Source organism: Neomonachus schauinslandi, chromosome 7 (genome assembly GCF_002201575.2).
Source record: "Neomonachus schauinslandi chromosome 7, ASM220157v2, whole genome shotgun sequence".
NCBI classification, from domain to species: Eukaryota; Metazoa; Chordata; class Mammalia; order Carnivora; family Phocidae; genus Neomonachus; species Neomonachus schauinslandi.
In genome coordinates this window covers 60517825-60536070 of record NC_058409.1, presented here as the reverse complement: position 1 = coordinate 60536070, position 18246 = coordinate 60517825, and the positions used below count along the sequence as shown (strand labels likewise).

At 37.1% G+C, this 18246-nt stretch overlaps 1 protein-coding gene across 3 annotated transcripts in view; it reads right to left on the bottom strand.

Moving 5' to 3' along the window:
- Positions 1 to 5915: 5915 nt before the first annotated feature.
- The window catches only part of XRCC4 (X-ray repair cross complementing 4), a 229523-nt gene continuing 217192 nt past the window's right edge, over positions 5916 to 18246 (bottom strand). Inside the window, exons 8-9 of one of the 3 annotated variants that reach the window (XM_044916782.1) lie at positions 11734 to 11858; positions 5916 to 5963 (exon numbers count right to left, since the gene is read on the bottom strand). In XM_044916782.1, the coding sequence (XP_044772717.1) occupies positions 11747 to 11858 (112 nt within the window). In that variant the 3' untranslated portion in view covers positions 5916 to 5963; positions 11734 to 11746. Of the gene's footprint in view, positions 5964 to 11026; positions 11859 to 18246 lie in introns of those variants that run through there. The other 2 variants (XM_044916781.1, XM_044916783.1) reach the window with 2 other exon arrangements.

The window sequence follows — 18246 nt, the reverse complement described above, 5'->3', positions numbered from 1 at the left end:
TCTCATGAAGCCTAATGTTTTTTGCATATAAACCTGTAAATGCCCACTGCAGATTTCACCAAATAAGCCTCCTCTGCATACAAGGTTCTAAAAGTCTATGGCAGGCCATTCAAACAAAACTGTGTTCGCTTCTCTTCACTTTTTTCCTAAGCTTACACCCCTGGGTTTTTGTTAACATTTAAAAAAGATATTTAAAACTGCACTTCAGCCACCTTGTAAAATGAAAGAGTACATTGTACAGGCACCAAAGGTACACGTCAGTGCTTTTATCAAATTCAGGGTCCTGCTCTGCTGCACTAATTGGAACCATGTGTTGAAAATGCAAGACGGGATTTTTTCAGGTGTTCTTTAATTAAATGGAATAAAATAAGGACGAAACCTCACATTTTTTTATAAAGAGAGGCTGCTGGGTTGTTCTCTTTGCAGGACTGAGAGAGGATCCTGAGTGGGGATACCGGCCCCTGCGTCAGGGCTCCAAGGGCCCTTGGTAGTCATTTTAATATTTAAGATATTCTCAAGGATTTAGCCACATTCAGAGAATGCCTGGTTGCAAATGCTTCTCTGATAAGGGGAGTAAGGGAAGTGATAGAAAACCTAATTATTTTCAATTACAGTGGAAGACTGACTCATGAAGATTCTTTTTGATATTTGTATAAAGTTCAGTCACTGCAGAAATCATCAGTGAGGTGGAGAAAGTGCCTCCTCATGCACCCGCCCACTGAAATCTATGGAGAAATAGCGGCCAAGATGAGTGTGTGTCTACTAGCAAGACTGTGAAAAATACTGTCTCGAGTTCTCTGATGAAACTTGAAAAACAAAATGTAATTTGATTTTTCTTGAAAGTGTTATTTCTGCCACTTTATTTTGGGGAAAAGGATACTCTATACCTTTTAATTGTTCTGGGATCAAAATCCCAGGGAATAAAAGGTTAGCTCACAATGTCTCTTTTCAGGATTTAAGCCCCTCCTTCATGATGCTTTATGGTATTTCACATCCATTGAGTGGCACCAGTGTATTGAACTCCACTCCCTCCCTCCTGCACAGGTTTTGGATCCAGAACTGGTACCTTTGCATAAAGTGTTCAAGCCTGAGGAAGGAGATGTGAATATTGCTTCCAACAGCACGGTGGCACCTACAGCCTCCCGAAAGAGGTGTAAGAAGTGAAGTAATGAGGACAGCAACAGCAATTCCTCCAAAGGTGTATATAAGCCACGTTCTGCAGGACATGGGAAAGTCAAAGCAGGGCTGGGAATGTTCAAGAAAGGAGGCCAATTTCCCAAGAGGTTAACAAATCCTGAAATCACTCCTAAAGGAAATGATGAAACCACTCTTGCTTGTATCAAAGCCCAAGGCCCGGGCACTAGAAAGGGGTCTCTCTGTTGTGGGCTGGTTGTGTCACTCTACCATTGGGAGTCTTTCAACTTCCAAAGATTGTTGGAAAAGCTTAATCTGTGGATATTGCTTGGTATGAAGTGGAGTCTGACAATCTTCCAGACAGGCTGGGAACAGCATCAGAGAGTTACACAACCTGCAGAGAAGTGGGAGACCTCTGGGTGCCTGTGGTTTTGCTTACATTTTCTTTGAGGTAAGCTACTTTGAAATTGCTCTTTCAAAAGCACAAATTGCATCAGGTCACTCCTTTTCTTCTCTTAAGATCCTTCTATAATTGTTCATTCGCATTAAAAATCAGTGAGGAGCCACACTACCTTCTCAGCCTCACACTGCACCTTTTTCTCTCCCTTCACTCCAGCCACAAAGCACTGAAGATGCCACACTCCCCCACTCCTCCGTGCCTCACACATGGCCAAGTGTACCTCAGCCACCTGGCAAATCCTCAGTCATCCCAGAAGTTCAGCTCAAACTTTGTCCATCTCCTCTCTTAAAGTTTCCCTCACCCACAACCTCTTCTGCCTGTACCCTCCCAACAAAATAAATGCAGGCCGATTCTTCCTTGTGCCCTCTGAGCTTCCTGGGCTCCTCTCTTAGAGCACGTGTCACATATCTTGATTGTCTGTGTACATGTCTGCCTCCTTCCTTGGTCTAGACTTCCAGGCACTATGAGACAAGATGGCGTTACTCATTCTTATATCCCCAGTGCCTGGCAGAGCGCTTGACACAAAGTGTTCAGTAAACATTTGATGACTCAGTAAGCACATACACATTAGCATCTGCATTCTTCTAATCATAGTTGAGAATTTCATGTAAGCTGAAGGACATAGGACAGATTCCCATGTCCTTGCACATAGCCCAAATTTCAAATTCTTGAGATGAATGATTACTGACACATAGGGTGGTGACAGTGAAAACACACATTGTGTTACTGAAAAAACTTAACATTTGCTGATTGCATGAGATTATGAAAGTTATTGATATCATATATGATAGGTTAGGGCTATAATGGAAAAATCAAAGGAAGAAAGAAATGCTCTTCAGAAATGGCAATATTTTATATGGAATACCTCAGGAAAATACTAGTATTTGTTTTATCATATACTTTCTTTTTTCTCTTACCTTCCTCAAATACCATAATTCTTGCAGAACATAAAATTCTTGTTAAACAAGCATAGCCTTTGGATGACACATTATTGAGTCTGAAAATCTGTCTCCATGTCAGAAGTAACCACACTTTGAGATTCCAAATCATAAGGAAAGATGACCAGTTATTGCCAACATAGAGTTGCAATTTTATCTTCTGGGGGAGAATATGAATAAATGAATTAATGGGTGGATACATAAACATACTTAAAGCTCTGGGATAGATTTTTCTTTCTCCTAGACAGCACTTGGGCAAACACTTACAATGTTTTCCTCTGGAGTTCCTCCTTTTTTATATTTCTGTGGTAAATCTGCCTCCCTTCTGATTGTCACATTATTTTTTTAGATAGGTCAATACCTTCAATTACGTCTTGCTCTGCTTAGAAGTCATGTCATCTTTTTAACATGACATTACATATATGGTGGGGGCAGACGGTATTATTTCAACACTTAACACTGGGGACAGTGTTACCTGAAAACATGTTGCATAACTATTTGATAAACACATGGGGTGATCAAAATAAAGAGAGAGCTAAACAGTTCTTCATAAGAAAATAAGAAAAGCTGAGAGAGGATGGACAGTATGGCAGGAGGTTGGTCTCTAAGGTGACACGTTGCCAATGGAAAATTCAGGCCGTAGGAAAGCCAGAAGACTTTAGAGTCACAGTACAATCAAATATAAATTGCTCATTTTCTTTGAGGTAAGCTACTTCTCTCTAACCCAAACCTTCAATAAACTCCACTATACACAGAGATTTCTCAGTGCTTTTTCATGGAAGTCAAAGGAAAGGAGGGGATTTCCATGGCTGAGTGGCCATGGAGCAGAGAAAAAAGAAAATTAGTTTTACTACAAAACATAAGTGAGATTCCAAACCCAGTGGAAGCAGGAATTCAGAGCAGAAATGGCCATGAAAATAAATCCTACAGGAATTCATAAAAATCTTGGGAAAAGTATGAGACTTCAGAAAGAACCAAGAATGGGGAGCTTGAGCTAATAAATTTCAGAGAGAGTCAATTTAGCTGATCATCTGGTTTTACATAACTGTATGCTGATCCATTATACGCTGATTTGATAGTGTAACAGTAACATTCATGATAAGGGCTTCGATACCTGCTTCACTGTCCTAAGTGCTTTATCTGCATTATCTTATGTAATTTTCACTGCATGGATGAGAAACCTCAAGTTCAGAGAAAGTAAGTCTGTTGCCCAGACTCAGACGGTTAATAGGTGGCAGACACAGTGTAGAAATGTGGCTTAATCTTGTTCTCAAATCCACATTCGTAATTCCTACTTATTTTGTTAGTGAATTCCAGCCAGAAGACACCAGATATTTGTGCCATGTATATACTAAAAGCTACTACAAATGTAAAGTTGTCACTGTATGTTATTCTATATGAACTTTATTAGTCGGCTATTGTCAAAATACCATTATATAATATACTAGCCCAAATCTTAGTGGCTATGAATAGCAAGCTATTATTCTCATGCTCATGGTCAGCATGGTTGACTACAGTTCAGTCTATTTAGAATGGGGTCAGATGGATGGTTCTTCTAAAGGTTTCACGGTAGCGAGCTTGACTCCAGATTAAGACTGAGCTCAGGTCTGCTCCGTATCTCACCAGGGGCCTAGGCAGGAGGGATAGCAGCTACCTGGGGCATGTTTCTCTCACAGCAGAGATGAGATGCTCCCAGAGGAAAAAACAGAAACATGTAATATCTCTTAACTCGCATGCTCAAAAACTGGTATATTTTTATTTCATCCACATTTTATAGTCCAAAGCAAGTCAAAGGAGCTGGTAGTGATGGAGAATAAATATTTACTGACAATAATTTAATCTTCCATAGTAATCTAAGCACTCCTCTGTAAACTTAGTTCCTCAGAGAGATATACTATATCTCTTAAAGGAGTAGAACAAGATTGTTTCCAACATTACCCAGTAGAGGCTCTGGAAAATTTCAGATAAATTCCCTAAATGTTTGCAAAGCACAATGACAAAGCATACTGCTCCCATCATCACTACCAGCATCTCGTCCTCATAGGGGATCTAGAAGTCTCAGAAAGTTTTCAATCAGACCACATATGAGAGAAAGAGACAGAGAACCCATTATCATCATATAAGAATACTACAACTTGATGGTAGTCTTTTCACTATTTGGTAAGATCAAGAAAAATTATACTGTTTTGTATTCCTTAAAGGATTAGCATACACATTAATCTACCAATGGTGGCAACTTGGCGGCACCTTACACTTAAAATTCATTTTCAAATAAAATTTACAGTACTGTCCTATGTTGCCAAAGATCACAGACATTTCATACTATCACTAAAATCCATCAATGAAGAAAGAATCCATCAGTGATTTGAAAACACATCTAATGTAGGTAAGACCTTAGCTATATATAATGGCATTTTAATGAATTTTAAAATTTATATTATAAAAATGATATAAATTTTGATTATAAAAGTGGTTTTACTTTCCCCTCATATTCCAAAGTTTGTCCATACCAATCTACTCTAAAGCTCACGTGAAATATTCTTTTAATGGTAGTGTTAACTCGTGACAACTTGTTAACTGAAGAAAATAAAACTTAATTAAAATGTTCAGTGGAGAATATATTTGATTTCCTTATTAGCTGGGTACTTTTTGCTTTGCTTTAAAGAATCATTTCACTAATAAGACCTCAAAAAAGGAGCAGTAATTCTTAGAGATATGCCTGTACTGAAACTGGCTCTGAACTACAGAAGGACCTGAAGCTGCTCCAGGCCCTGGCTACTCTCCCAGTCAGTCTCACCAGTCGTCACATGGCACCTCTACCTGCCTTCTCTTTCTTCTAATCCATCTCTGTGCTAACTTACATAGCAGCTTTTTCAGTGAACTCAAGTTCAGCCACGCCATGAGGGTCCCATTTCTTTCCCCGGTCTAGTAAGCTATGGCTCGCGTTGGGAGGCAATGCAGGGGCAGGTGCATAAAACAAGGGTACCATATTGGACACCCCTTGTACACCACCTCAAAATCCTCAATAGCCGCCATTTCTTTGGCAATCAGACCCAGCAGGTTTTGCTCTTCTTCAGGCAGGCAATGGCTCTTGTGCTGCTTCTATTTCCTGTCTAGGGCCTCCCTGAGATTGCAGCTTTGGTCACCTACAGGAACCTGCTACGTATTCAACAGGGGCCAAGTGAAATATGTGGGAACGAGGCTTCCAGGACACCCTTTACCAATGGAAACAGCAACCCATGGATAAACGCTTCTCCCCTTCAGCTCCTGGATGTATGGTCCTGAGATAACTTTCAGAAGGTACCTCAGAAGATCCTGGGGGGGGGGGGGGGGAGCATATCATCCATAGGACTGGCCGCCTTGATAAGGCATCATTGCACCGATTTTTCCTCCTTTCCTTTTAAATGCTTCTAGTGCAGCACTCCCGCTCCCTGGGATCAGATATCCAAATAAATTGCCTGTATGCAAGCCCTTATCTCAGGCTGTTTTCAGAGGAATGTAGAGTTAAGACAGATTCCTACAAGGGTCTTGTATGAGCAGCTTCCATAAAAATTATCTAATCCACCTACATATATTTGCCTGGCTGTGTTATTTCTAAGATAGTAATTAAGTTGGAAACTGTCTCTAAACCAAAAGTAAGTAGTTCAGGACTAGCCTATGTTTCATTTAGTGGAACAGTTGCCACCAAAATTGCTCCTGCCCTTAATGAGAATAGCTACTATCGAGATAAGGGCAGGCTCCAATCTCCCTCTCCTCTCCTGAAGAACCAAGAGCCTTCAGGGACAAAGAGACCCTCATTCAGAAAATATAGTTCCCTCTGAGATTTGAGATGAGAGTTTAGGATGAATGGCCTCCAAAAGAGGGAAGAAAAATCAACATATGAACAATAAAATTCATAATGAATTTTATTTGAATGCAGAGGAAAATCAGAAAGTGATAGTGATAGTTGGTAAATGAAATGACATGTGGATAACCGAAAGGGAGAAAGTGAGTAGAAGGTAGGCTGGGGAGTGTTTTAGGTTGAGTAGATCAGAGAGGTGGTAGTTAGTAGATCAGAGGACAGGAGATGGTCGGTCAATTATGTAGCAACCACAAAATGCTTGTCATGTATTTTTCAAGGTATCCTTTTCTGATTATTAAAATATAGAGAAAAATCATTGCAGGCTTGCTCAAAGAACACGTGCAAATGAAATCTGCCCTCCTGAAAAGGATTCATTGGAAGTTTTCAGAACAGCAGTGAAAAATTTTAATTCAGACAATAGCTAGAAATGGATAAATAGTTCTTTTGTGACTATCATTCTCCCTTACAAAATGTGTTAACTACCTATGTTTTGCATTTCCTGATGTATAGGCAAATTCATGAGGTCTTTCATGAATTTAGATGTCAGCTATTTAATATCATTTTATTAAAAATGGATTCTGTAAATAATACTGAGTGCAAGAATTAGAGACAACAAAAGGAGGAGGGTTGGCTGCTTCTGGGCAGTCTCTGTAGAGGACCCATTGACTGGTTTTCCTTTCTCATTCCCAGATATCCAGGAAGGGCTCCATGACATGAAGATTTCTGGCACTGTATATCTTCCCATGGAAGTGTCAGCTCAAACTATAGAGCTCAATTCTTATGTCTTTATTACATAACTTAGTTTCACACTAAATCCACCTGGTCAATATTCCTCCCAGAATGCCTTCTAACTTGTCTCCTTCATTCTGATGACTCACAATTACAAACTCGAACATTAACCCCAAGGCCCTAACCCCAGTACCTTCTGCACTCTCTCTGATCTGGCAGACAGCTTCATCCTCAGCTCACTGTCCCCAACCCTACCAATTTCTCCTACCCTCCTGGTTGGATCTTTTATCTTCTATGGATCCTCACCCATAACTTTTAATTCTTTGTTCTTCTCTTTATGCCACTTATCCTACCATACCTTGATATCATACTTCGTCACAGAGTGGTTTGGGGCCCCAATCTCAACCCCCTTCCATATACTTCCACTCGTTGAGAGCAGGCCCCAAATTTCACTTACTAGAACATAAGCTCCACATCAACAGAGCACATGTATTACTCATTGTTGCATCTACTGCCCAAAATAGAGACTGACACAAATGCTTAACAAATATTTGGTGAATGGATGGATTTATCCTTTAATTCTCCATGTGGCCCAGTTCTGTATTTTGTGCATAACTGATCCTTTATAAACAGTTGTTGAACCAAATTTACCCAATTAAGAGCTACCTGGCTCTAAAACATAGGGTCTAGTATTTTATAAATTTGAGTTACAGGTCACTAAGAAAAATTCATCTAAAGTAGTTTCCTGACCTTTTTAAACTATATAATAAAGACATCTCTTCCTGAGATGGGACTTTTTCTTTCATGAACTTCCCTAATGAGGCCTAAGTCATACCATCTGATTATAGACCAGAGCCAAGAATTATACAATTTTAAGTTGAAAAAAACTTCAAAAATGCAAACACCTTGTTTTACAACAGAGATCAAAAAAGGTCAAAAGAATTAAAAAGAAAACAAAAGACATGCTGCATTACAACTTAATTCTCGTGCCTTCCATTTCAGGGTTTTCCTGCAACAATCTGTTTTTGAGTACAGACAATGGAAAATGTGAGGAAAAATCATGGCATAGAATGACCAGATCTGGATATCTTAACACCAAATCTATAGGTATCTGTCTACATAGCACAAAATGTAAAACTATCCCTTCAATTTCTCCACATTAGATATAAAGGAGGGAACCATAACTATGGGCTTATTATGCCCTGTTCTAACCAGCTGAATCAATCTGACACACAATACTGGTTGAAAAGATCCACTGCCCTGGAAAAATACTATCAAAATTTTGTAAATATTATGAACTTTATAGATTCTGTTGTTACAATTACTAGGAAACACTCTTTATACATCACTCTCTCACTCTCCCACCAAGAGTGAGTTAATAGCCAAAATTGTTTTCTTCTTCTCTTTCACTTAAAAAAATTGTACATGTCTGTATACACACACACACACACACACACACACAGTTGTATACTAACTTTGGTTATTCAGATAAGATGACATTATTTTGAGATTCTGGTACTTTATGTACAAAATCCCCTTGGAAAATTCTAAGACAAATCTCAGATTATATGAAACTCATTATTATAGTGAAGTTCCCATGTAACTGAGTAGAATTTCAGACTTATAAATTATGTCTATAGACTTATAATTATATTTTTATATTTTACATATTTACATTTACATTTATTTTATTTTATTTTATTTTATTTTTAAAGATTTTATTTATTTATTTGACAGAGAGAGAAACAGCAAGAGAGGGAACACAAGCAGGGGGAGTGGGAGAGGGAGAAGCAGGCTTCCCACTGAGCAGGGAGCCCGATGTGGGGCTCGACCCCAGAACCTTGGGATCATGACCTGAGCCGAAGGCAGACGCTTAACGACTGAGCCACCCAGGCGCCCCCATTTACATTTATTTTAAAGTTTCCCCTCTTAAATGGAAGCCACTATAGAAATAAAAATGAAGTAAAATTTCTATTTAAAATGTTTTGTTGTTCCATTGACTTAATAAAATCCTATTTCTGATATCAACAATATGTGTAATCCTTTCTCATTCACTCTCTGTGATCAAGCCTACATGCATACATATTTATGCATATATTATTTATAATTAATCATAAAAGGTACTTGAGCTTTCTAAACAATTATTTCTTTGTATCAAATCAACTGACTAAATTTCAACCTTAAGTTTCTTTTCAAAACAGATTAATAAAGAAACACTTCGAGTACCTATGTTGTGATAGACATGCATTTATTCATTCAACAAATGCTTACTAAAAGCCTTTGTGAATCTTGCGCCCTGTTTTGGGAACTGAAAATAGATAAAACAGATGGTCATGCCTCTGCTATGATGGGGCTTATTTCCTACTGGGAGACATGAAAGAGAGAGAGAGATGAAAAAATAACTCTAGGTAGTAATATGTACAATGAAAAAAACACTCCAATGAGACAGTGACTGGGAGTGTGCTCATCTTTAGAAAGGGTATTTCAGGGAAAGCACCTCTGAGGAGGTGACATTTGGTTCTAGACCTGATAGAAGAGAAGAAACCAACCATATAAAGATGAACATTCTGAGTATAGCGCCCAACAATACAATTGTTCTGAGCTCTGGCCTCCTTGAGGGACAGTAAAGAGCAAGGCAAGCACAGAGAAAGGAGCCGGAAATCAAGGGGAAAGATAGGTAGGGGCCAGATCATATCAGACCTTATACGCTGTGGTAAGGAGTGTGAACTTTATTCAAAGGGCAATGGATTACTACTGGAAGGTTTTGATCCAGGCGTGAAATGATCTTACCTAAAATTTAAAAAATTCAGTTTGTCTGCATTGCAGAGTAGGAGATGAGCAGGGAGACCAGTCAGGAGGCAGATGTAGCAGACAGAGAGAGAGAGAAGTAGACAGAGTCAAGCTGTAATTTGGAGGTAAAAATGCCAGGATGTGAAGATGAGGGAAGCAGAGGCACTGGGTTTTTAGCCTGGAGCAACTAGGTACATGGTTGCACAATTTGTTGGATGGGGAAGACTGGGGGGAAAAATGATGGAACACATTCAGATCTCCACTTTAGATGTATCTAAACATCCAAATAATCATCCAAAACAGACAGATGTACTCAGTCAGATTTTTAAGAAGCTCCTTTTGCGATAAATTAATGATAAATTATACACCTGACCTTTGAACAACATGGGTTTGAACCGTGCAGGTTCACTTATACACAGATTTTTTTTTTGCAGGATTCTAGTTAAATGTATTGTCTCTTCCCTAGGATTTCTTGGTAACATTTTCCTTTCTCTAGCTTAGTTTATTATAAGAATCCAATATATAATACATATAAATACAAAATATGTATTAATTGAATTTAAATTATCTGTAAGGCTTCCAGTCAAGAGTAGGCTCTTAGTAGTTAAGTTTTTAGGGAATCAAAAGTTATACACACTTTTTTGACTACCCAGGGTATCAGTGCCCCAACCCCTACAGTGTTCAAGGGTCAACTGTACATATATATATATATATATATATATACGACTACGGAAATAGAACTCTTCTAATTTTGGAGATATTAGCATGCAAATGGTATTTAAAGCCAAAGAAAAGCTAGGGAGACAATGTAGGTAATGAAAAGAAGAAAGCTGAAGATTAAGCCCAAGGCACACAAACACTTAACTGTTGGTCGTCAAGGACAAAGACTCAGGGGCCAAAAAGAAAGGAATACAAACAGCCTATGTTATTGCAAAAGTCAGGTGAAAAAAATGTTTATTGAGGAGAAGTGATTGACTATGTCAGGTGTAGCTGAGAGGCTTAGTAAGATCAGGACTGAAAATGGACCAACCATTGAATTTAGCAACACGGTGGTCACTGTTAACTTTGAGAACCACAGAGAAAATGGATGTTCAACTGGAGAGAAGTGAGGACAAAATGAGAGGGTAGGAGGTAGAAACAGTAAGTATTTTTTTTTTTTTAATTGTGCTAGATGTTATTGAGGATGATAATATCGCACGGTCCTTATTTTCAAAGAAGGCCCTTAATGTGTAAGAAATCTTTCATCAACAATCTCTGAAAAATACATTTTTGATAAAAAAGCAGTTTCATTTATATTAATAAGCACCTTGCAAAGCCTGTTACTATAAAAAAGGAAAAAGCTAAGCTAAATAACATATTTTATTAGGAACACAAAATCTTCAATGCATCAACAATTTTGTCATCAGATTTTGAGATTGTGTACAAACTAAAAATAAATTTTATACATCACTTCACAAATTAAAATGCTCACTGTTCAGAATATGATTATTCAAAAAAGAACTGTAGACATTTTCTTTGTCCTATTTCTAAAATCTTCCTAGACAGGATGTTAGACAGCTACCACATATAATATGTGTGAATTAAATAAGATAAATGTGTCCTTTGCAATAAAAAGTCTGAGGTTTTATGTAATTACAGGCATGTGAATGAATAGTTTAGAATAATGTACCACTGTCATCAAATCACATCTTCATATACATGTATAATCCATTTTGCACAATGGTTTCAATTCAGTGTGTATGTAATTAAATTGTAAGGTACAGTAATAGCTGCTGCTGAGTTGAAATCTTGCTTTTTTAAAGAAATGAACAGAAAACATAGTCTCGTGATCATCAAAGTACCTTTTTGAGACAGTTAAATCTCATCAAAGAGGTCTTCTGAACTACTGTTTCTTAGAGTTTCTAAAGACATGTTTTCAGCTGAGCTGTGCTCCTTTTTTGACGTCTCAGGTAGTGAAGGATCAAGCCTAGAGTAAAAAAAAAATCAAGAGAATTTTATTCTAGAAAATGCCATATAGGGTAAAAGAAAATTAAGAGATACATAAGTGAAATAAAAGTTAAATTCTATTTCAGAATTGGTTTAGAGACTCATTTCCCTACGCTGCATTAACATAAAAAAAGAGATGAAGAGAATTTAATTAACTGCTTTAGGATTAATCTGCCTCTATTCTGAGCTAACAAAAATTTAAGGGCCTACAACAATACTCATAATTAAGGTCAAGAAACAAAATATCCTCTGTGTAGTAAGCCTTTTTACGCCAAGATACAGAAGGTCTGTCTCTCAACCCATTTCTTTAATAATCCCATCACAATTTACATCTTCCTTTGGCTCCCTTAAATTCTACCTATTAACATGTATTTTAATCTCTTAATATCAGAAAGTTCTGATCACATGAATTTCCTTTAGTGGTCTTTCGATTATAAGTGTATATAACTGATAACGACTTCACATTTTAGCAGTTGTTGGTGAAATGTTGGTCCACATTCACTTACTGAATTTACATATCTTTATTTAATAACTAAATTTTATTCCATTTCAGTATTGGAGTTACCACATCAATGGGCTGATCTCTGTATTTATGTAAATGTTCTCTTTGAGTCCTAGGATAAAAGGCATGATGATCCCAGACTGTTAACTGGACTTATAAAACGGTAAGTTGCAGGGTAACAGCTCAATCAGAAGGACTCTTGTATAAACCTTGTCAGTGGTTCTTTGTGGAACGTAAAGAAAACATGCTTAATATTGACAATTAGAGGTGGCTTCAGGGGCAGTTATGACTAGGCTGAGTCAAGCCACTAAAACTCAGTAATGCCCCCATATTTCCAACTTAAAAGGCAGAGAGAGAGTCATAGCAGCTGGGTAGAGCTGAAAGAGAATGGTACTTGAAGTCCAGACACCTACATGGGGATCCAGGTCTATTTCTTCTTAGCTCTGTGACTTTAGACAAGTCATTTAACCTAACTAGATTTCTGTTTTCTCACCTGTAAAGCTGGAATAATATCTGCCTCAGAGGTGGTCTAAAGATTAAATGAAGTATCATATATGAAAATGCTTGTAAATTCCCACAAAACATTTGGAAACTATTATTATTAGCCTCTACTACTGCATAAACTACAAAAAAAAAAAAAAAAAAAAAAAGCTCAGTCTAACAGCTTCTTTAATTTAAAAGGATAACCAATTAAAAATCCCCAAACACTGACTTTGTTTAGATTATGAGTATTTCAAAAATCCAGCACCCACACTTAGTCGCAACAGATTATCAAAAATGAATCTGCCACAGGGTCCTCCTTGGCCTCCCGGCTGCATACAATTAACCGTGGTTGGCTGCCACTAGACCTGCGACGTGTTCTGTCTTATCCTGAGCAAGCCAAGTTCAGACAACGTTACGCTCACAGGAATGCCAGGGTGCTAGGCATTACTGCATTATCAAGATGACAAGTCCTCCCTCTGGGAACTTCAATGTTAAAATTAACAATAAATACGGACACAATTATTGTAATGTGTAATTAAATATCTAAAAATATATTTCATAGAAGGAGAAAATGATACAGTACAGAATAAAAGTATAATTATTACATGCATAAGTTTTCAATGTCAACTCAACACATTTAAACATTTTTCTCTGGCCCCAAATGTCTCAGAGTTGCTTTTTCTCCTCCTGGCAGAATGGAGAATTGATTTTTTTTCAATTAAAAAGTCAGACCTTGAAAAATCTCTGATTTTGTTCATAGTTTACAGCCAGAACACAGAGATCAATCGGTTTAGTTTAAAGAAAAAAAACTGGCATAAGACAAAAGGGCCACTCTGAAGTGACAAGTCTGAAGGACATGGATCCCTATTGCTCCATTTATGATTCCCATCTCCATCTAAAGTCACAAGGAGCTCAAGAATTAGATTCTGACTCTTTTGTTTTTAGTGCCTAGTACATAACAGATGTTCAACAAAAGTTGTTCAATGAATGGAGATCATTTTTCTACAGCTTTTTTATCTGTGGTAAGTCAACAGAATAAATTTAGAACTCTTCCCACAACCAAAAGAAAAGTTTAATCATTTATATAAGTAATAAATACTCTAAGATTTCTTATAAATTCTAAAAAGCATAAAGAAGAAAATAAAAATGTCCATCATTCTATTTTACATTATTTGTATTTTCATGGTTTTCATTTTCACACAAATGGGATCATTCTGAAATACATAATTTTGTTTTTAGAGAATTTTTTTTTACTCTACACATTAGCAAAGTCTTTGCATGTTAAAAGATACATATCTACATTAATCATTCATTTTATTTTGGTTGTACTAACCATTCATCTATTGATGGATATTTGGGTTGTTTCCATTTTTTAACGCTCTTATAAACAACAAAACAATTAATATCCTTAAACATATATCTTAGCATATTTATCACATTATTTTTTCATGAACATGCTTATTCCAAGAATTCATGCTTAGAGGTGAAATTTGAAAGCAAATAGCTCAGAGAATCTGTATCTAAAGTCTTAATAGAAAGTGAGCTAAACAAGTAATTTGAAACTTGAAACTTGGGAGTTCCACCATAACATTAGTTATGGCCATTTTAAGTCATAAATGTTCCACAAAGACTTTCCATATTCAGGCTGATTTTTCTTTTCTTTAATCATTTAAAGTAACTAATGTCTTTATCCTGTATTTCAATATATAATTTTATTCATTTAATCAATATTTGTTTAGTATGTACTATGAACAGCTCAATGTGTTAGGGGAATAAAACAAACTGATAAAGTTATCAAATGATTCTTGCCCTCAAGAAGCTTTCAGTTAAACTTTTTGCTTTTTCTCATTTTTAAAAAATGTGTCTTTTCATCCTAAAAATTTTGTAAGTAGCTTGAAGTAACTATGTAATATAATTTGCTCACAAACAGTGATTTATCCTTTTAGGAATCTCTATAAACATTGTATCAAGATTTAGGACTCAAGAAGATTTTTCAGATAGTTTTTGTGGAAAACATTATTCAACAGGAGGAATTCTGAATCCAGGGTCAAGGATTTTTATTTATTCTTCATCACTTTGAGATTTTGGTCAGGTGACTGCACTTTTCTGGATCTCAGTTTCTGAATTTAATTTGTGGGAAGTTAGGATTACTATAAATGATCTTGGAATTCTTCCAGTTCCTGAATTCTGAAACAGTTACACTCAGCTGAGCATAGGCTACCTTCCAAAACATAGGTTCTCAATAAATATCTGTGGAATAAATGAATATTGTAAATTAAAGATGAATGGCTAATGACAGGAAGAAACCACCTTTGTAGAGTTTAATGCTTAAGTATAAGGACTTTTTTAAATGAAGGGAATAAATGAAACTAGATGATGACAGCTTTTACTAAAAGAAGACTTATGTTCTCAATAACACAACTGCATAGATTTCTGTTTTATTAGCTTGATTTCACACTGTATGACAACACACACATATACACAACTACACAGGAACTACATCCTGAATCAAAACATCAAAACTGCATGACCACCATCTATTAACAATGAACAATGTAGATCAAAAGTTAGATTTGTCAAAAAATGTATCTCATCCTGGGAAAGTTTCTCTAAAATGTTTGAATGAAGATTGGCTTCTCTTTTAACTATCTGGGAGTTGAATTACCAACATCTTTTGAAATGTTATTTCCAGTTACTGGCTCATTTTGTAAGGGCATTTTCTCAGCCTAGTTTAATACTGGTGTTACCATGGCTGGAATATCAACCTTTTCTTACTCAAATGAGAAACATTAATATACTTTGGAGTGAATTACTTGCATTTTGTTACATATTCTGAGAATAATATTCCTGAAACACGTCAAGGTGCCAAGCTGAGCAAAATGAGAGATCCAGAAAAATGTGAAATGATTAATGGCACTGGGACACTTGAAAAATCATGCCATTCGACTATGACACAAACGATGGTTCTGAAATAAAAAATCAAAGGTCAATTTTTATGTGGCCTAACTATCTCTCTACCCATACAATACACCCATAAAATTCAGGAGAATGTCTTTAGGATCTTAGGATAGATAAGTTTTGTTTTGTTTTGTTTTTTAAGCAGAAAGGGAAACCATGAAGATTGATCAATTCAATTACATTAGAAGCTTTAGAAGCAAATACTTCTATTAATCAGTAGATACCTTAAAGAGAATGAAAAGACAAGCTACAAACTGAAAGGAGATATTGCAACATATGCTACTGACAGAGGATTACTATCTAAAACTCCTATAACATTTTAAAAATCCAACATAATTTAACAGTGTATGCCAAAGACCACAGGAACTTCCAAGAGAAGGGAACAGTGGGGGCAAATAAGCATATGATAATAAACTCAACTTCACTGGTAACCAAGGAAATGAAAACCACTATGAAATATTTTACACCAGATTAGCAACAATGAAAATGTTCAACAATAGCAGAGATCGTGGAGGACATGGACTATAACAAGATAAATTACTACTGGTTAGGGTATAAACAGTGAAATCATTTTGGATAACAATCTGGCAACAACTACCCAGGTATATGGAGACCTATATACGTATACCCAGGAATTCCACTCCTACACACATTTTTTTTTTTTTAAAGATTTTATTTATTTGACAGGGAGAGACACAGAGAGAGAAGGAACACAAGCAGGGGGAGTGGGAGAGGGAGAAGCAGGCTTCCCACGGAGCAGGGAGCCCGATGCGGGGCTCGATCCCAGAACCCTGGGATCACGACCTGAGCCGAAGGCAGACGCTTAAGGACTGAGCCACCCAGGCGCCCTGCTACGCACACCTTCTAAAGAAACATTTGCATATCTATGTCAGGAGATATGTGCACAAATGTTCATTGGTGCATTTTTTTTAATACTGAAAAACTGAAAACTACCCAAATGTTTCTCCACAGGAAAATGGGCAAATAAGTCACAGAATTTTTACACCATGGACTACGACAATACAGCTGTACACATGAATGAATCTCAGTGTTGAACAAAACAGCAAGGCACAAAGGAATACACATAATATGATTCTATTATTCAAAGTTCAAAAACACGCAAAACTAGGCAGTATTCCTCTCTGAACACCAGTATGTTCGTGTGTGTGTGTGTGTGTGTGTGTGTAGTGTGTTAGAGTAACAGTGTAGGTACATAATAGTTCTTTGCTGTTCCATGACAATGTTCTCAGATTTCTGGGTCTTCTAAGTTTGGCTTCTGTGAAGATGGTGAAATAGAAGAGGGAAAAGTTTAGTATTAGGTGTAAAGGGTTTGCTTTTAAACTTTTAACCTAGATTAGGGGTAAAGGGTTTGGTGAGTCGCAAGAGCCTGCAGGATATGTGAATGGGGATAGATGGTGAACAGGTAAGCCATTACACAGATGGAGAGCTCAGGGGAGAAGATGGGACTTTGTGTAGAGAGACAGCAGTCACTGCCATATTACTGGCAGTGTAGGCAAACGAGCTGACGAGAACCACACTACCAGAGAAAACAGCTCAGTGTAGAATTCTGGAGAGTATTAAAGTTGCAGGGCAGACAGAAATGATGAAAGGAATGGTGTGAGAGATACAGGGAGAACCAGAGGGAAGCACTGTCATGAGAGCCAAGGGCCAAGTTTGTTTTGTGTGCTCACAGCTTATGTTCTTTCCACATGCCACCCAAACGCTGGCTTTCTAGACAACTTTGCTCAATCTACAAATCCACGTTTTCACCCACTATGAATTATCTGGAGTTGAGAAGAATAGCTTGGAAGGAGGCTGCTATACCTGTGATTCATTACAGAAAAGAAAAGACCATGTTTTCTTTTGGAAAGAAGGAAGTCTTAAATTCTTGGACTGCAGCAGCCACGGCAAGAATCTAGCAAAATGGTCAGTTCCTGCCTGGCCACCAAAGCAGATCATCCTAAAGTAGCTGTTTCTCTCACATTTTATTCATATCTATGTATATGTATATATATATATGTGTGTGTGTGTATACTACCAACCTCCCTGGCATCCACCCACCTCATCTCTGACTTCCCCTGGGATCAGGGTAAAGGTCAGATGTGGTGTGAGGGATAAAGAGGAGGGGTAAGGTAGGGGCAATGTACTGGAAGAGAATCAGACCTGAGCACTGGCAAGGACATACATTATTTGGTAATAATAAAAGCCAAAGAGCAAATGATTTGTTTTTTAGGATGTAACAAATCAAACCTTCATCAAAAGGACCACAAAAAATAGCCAAATAAGGTATTCTGTACTTGCTACTATTAAATAACTGGGCAGCTAACATACTGACCTTGACAGAGTTCCCATTATGAAATAAACTCAATTACAGAAACATTCTTTAAATGGAAAAGTCTTAAATGTATGCTTAAAGATTTGACAA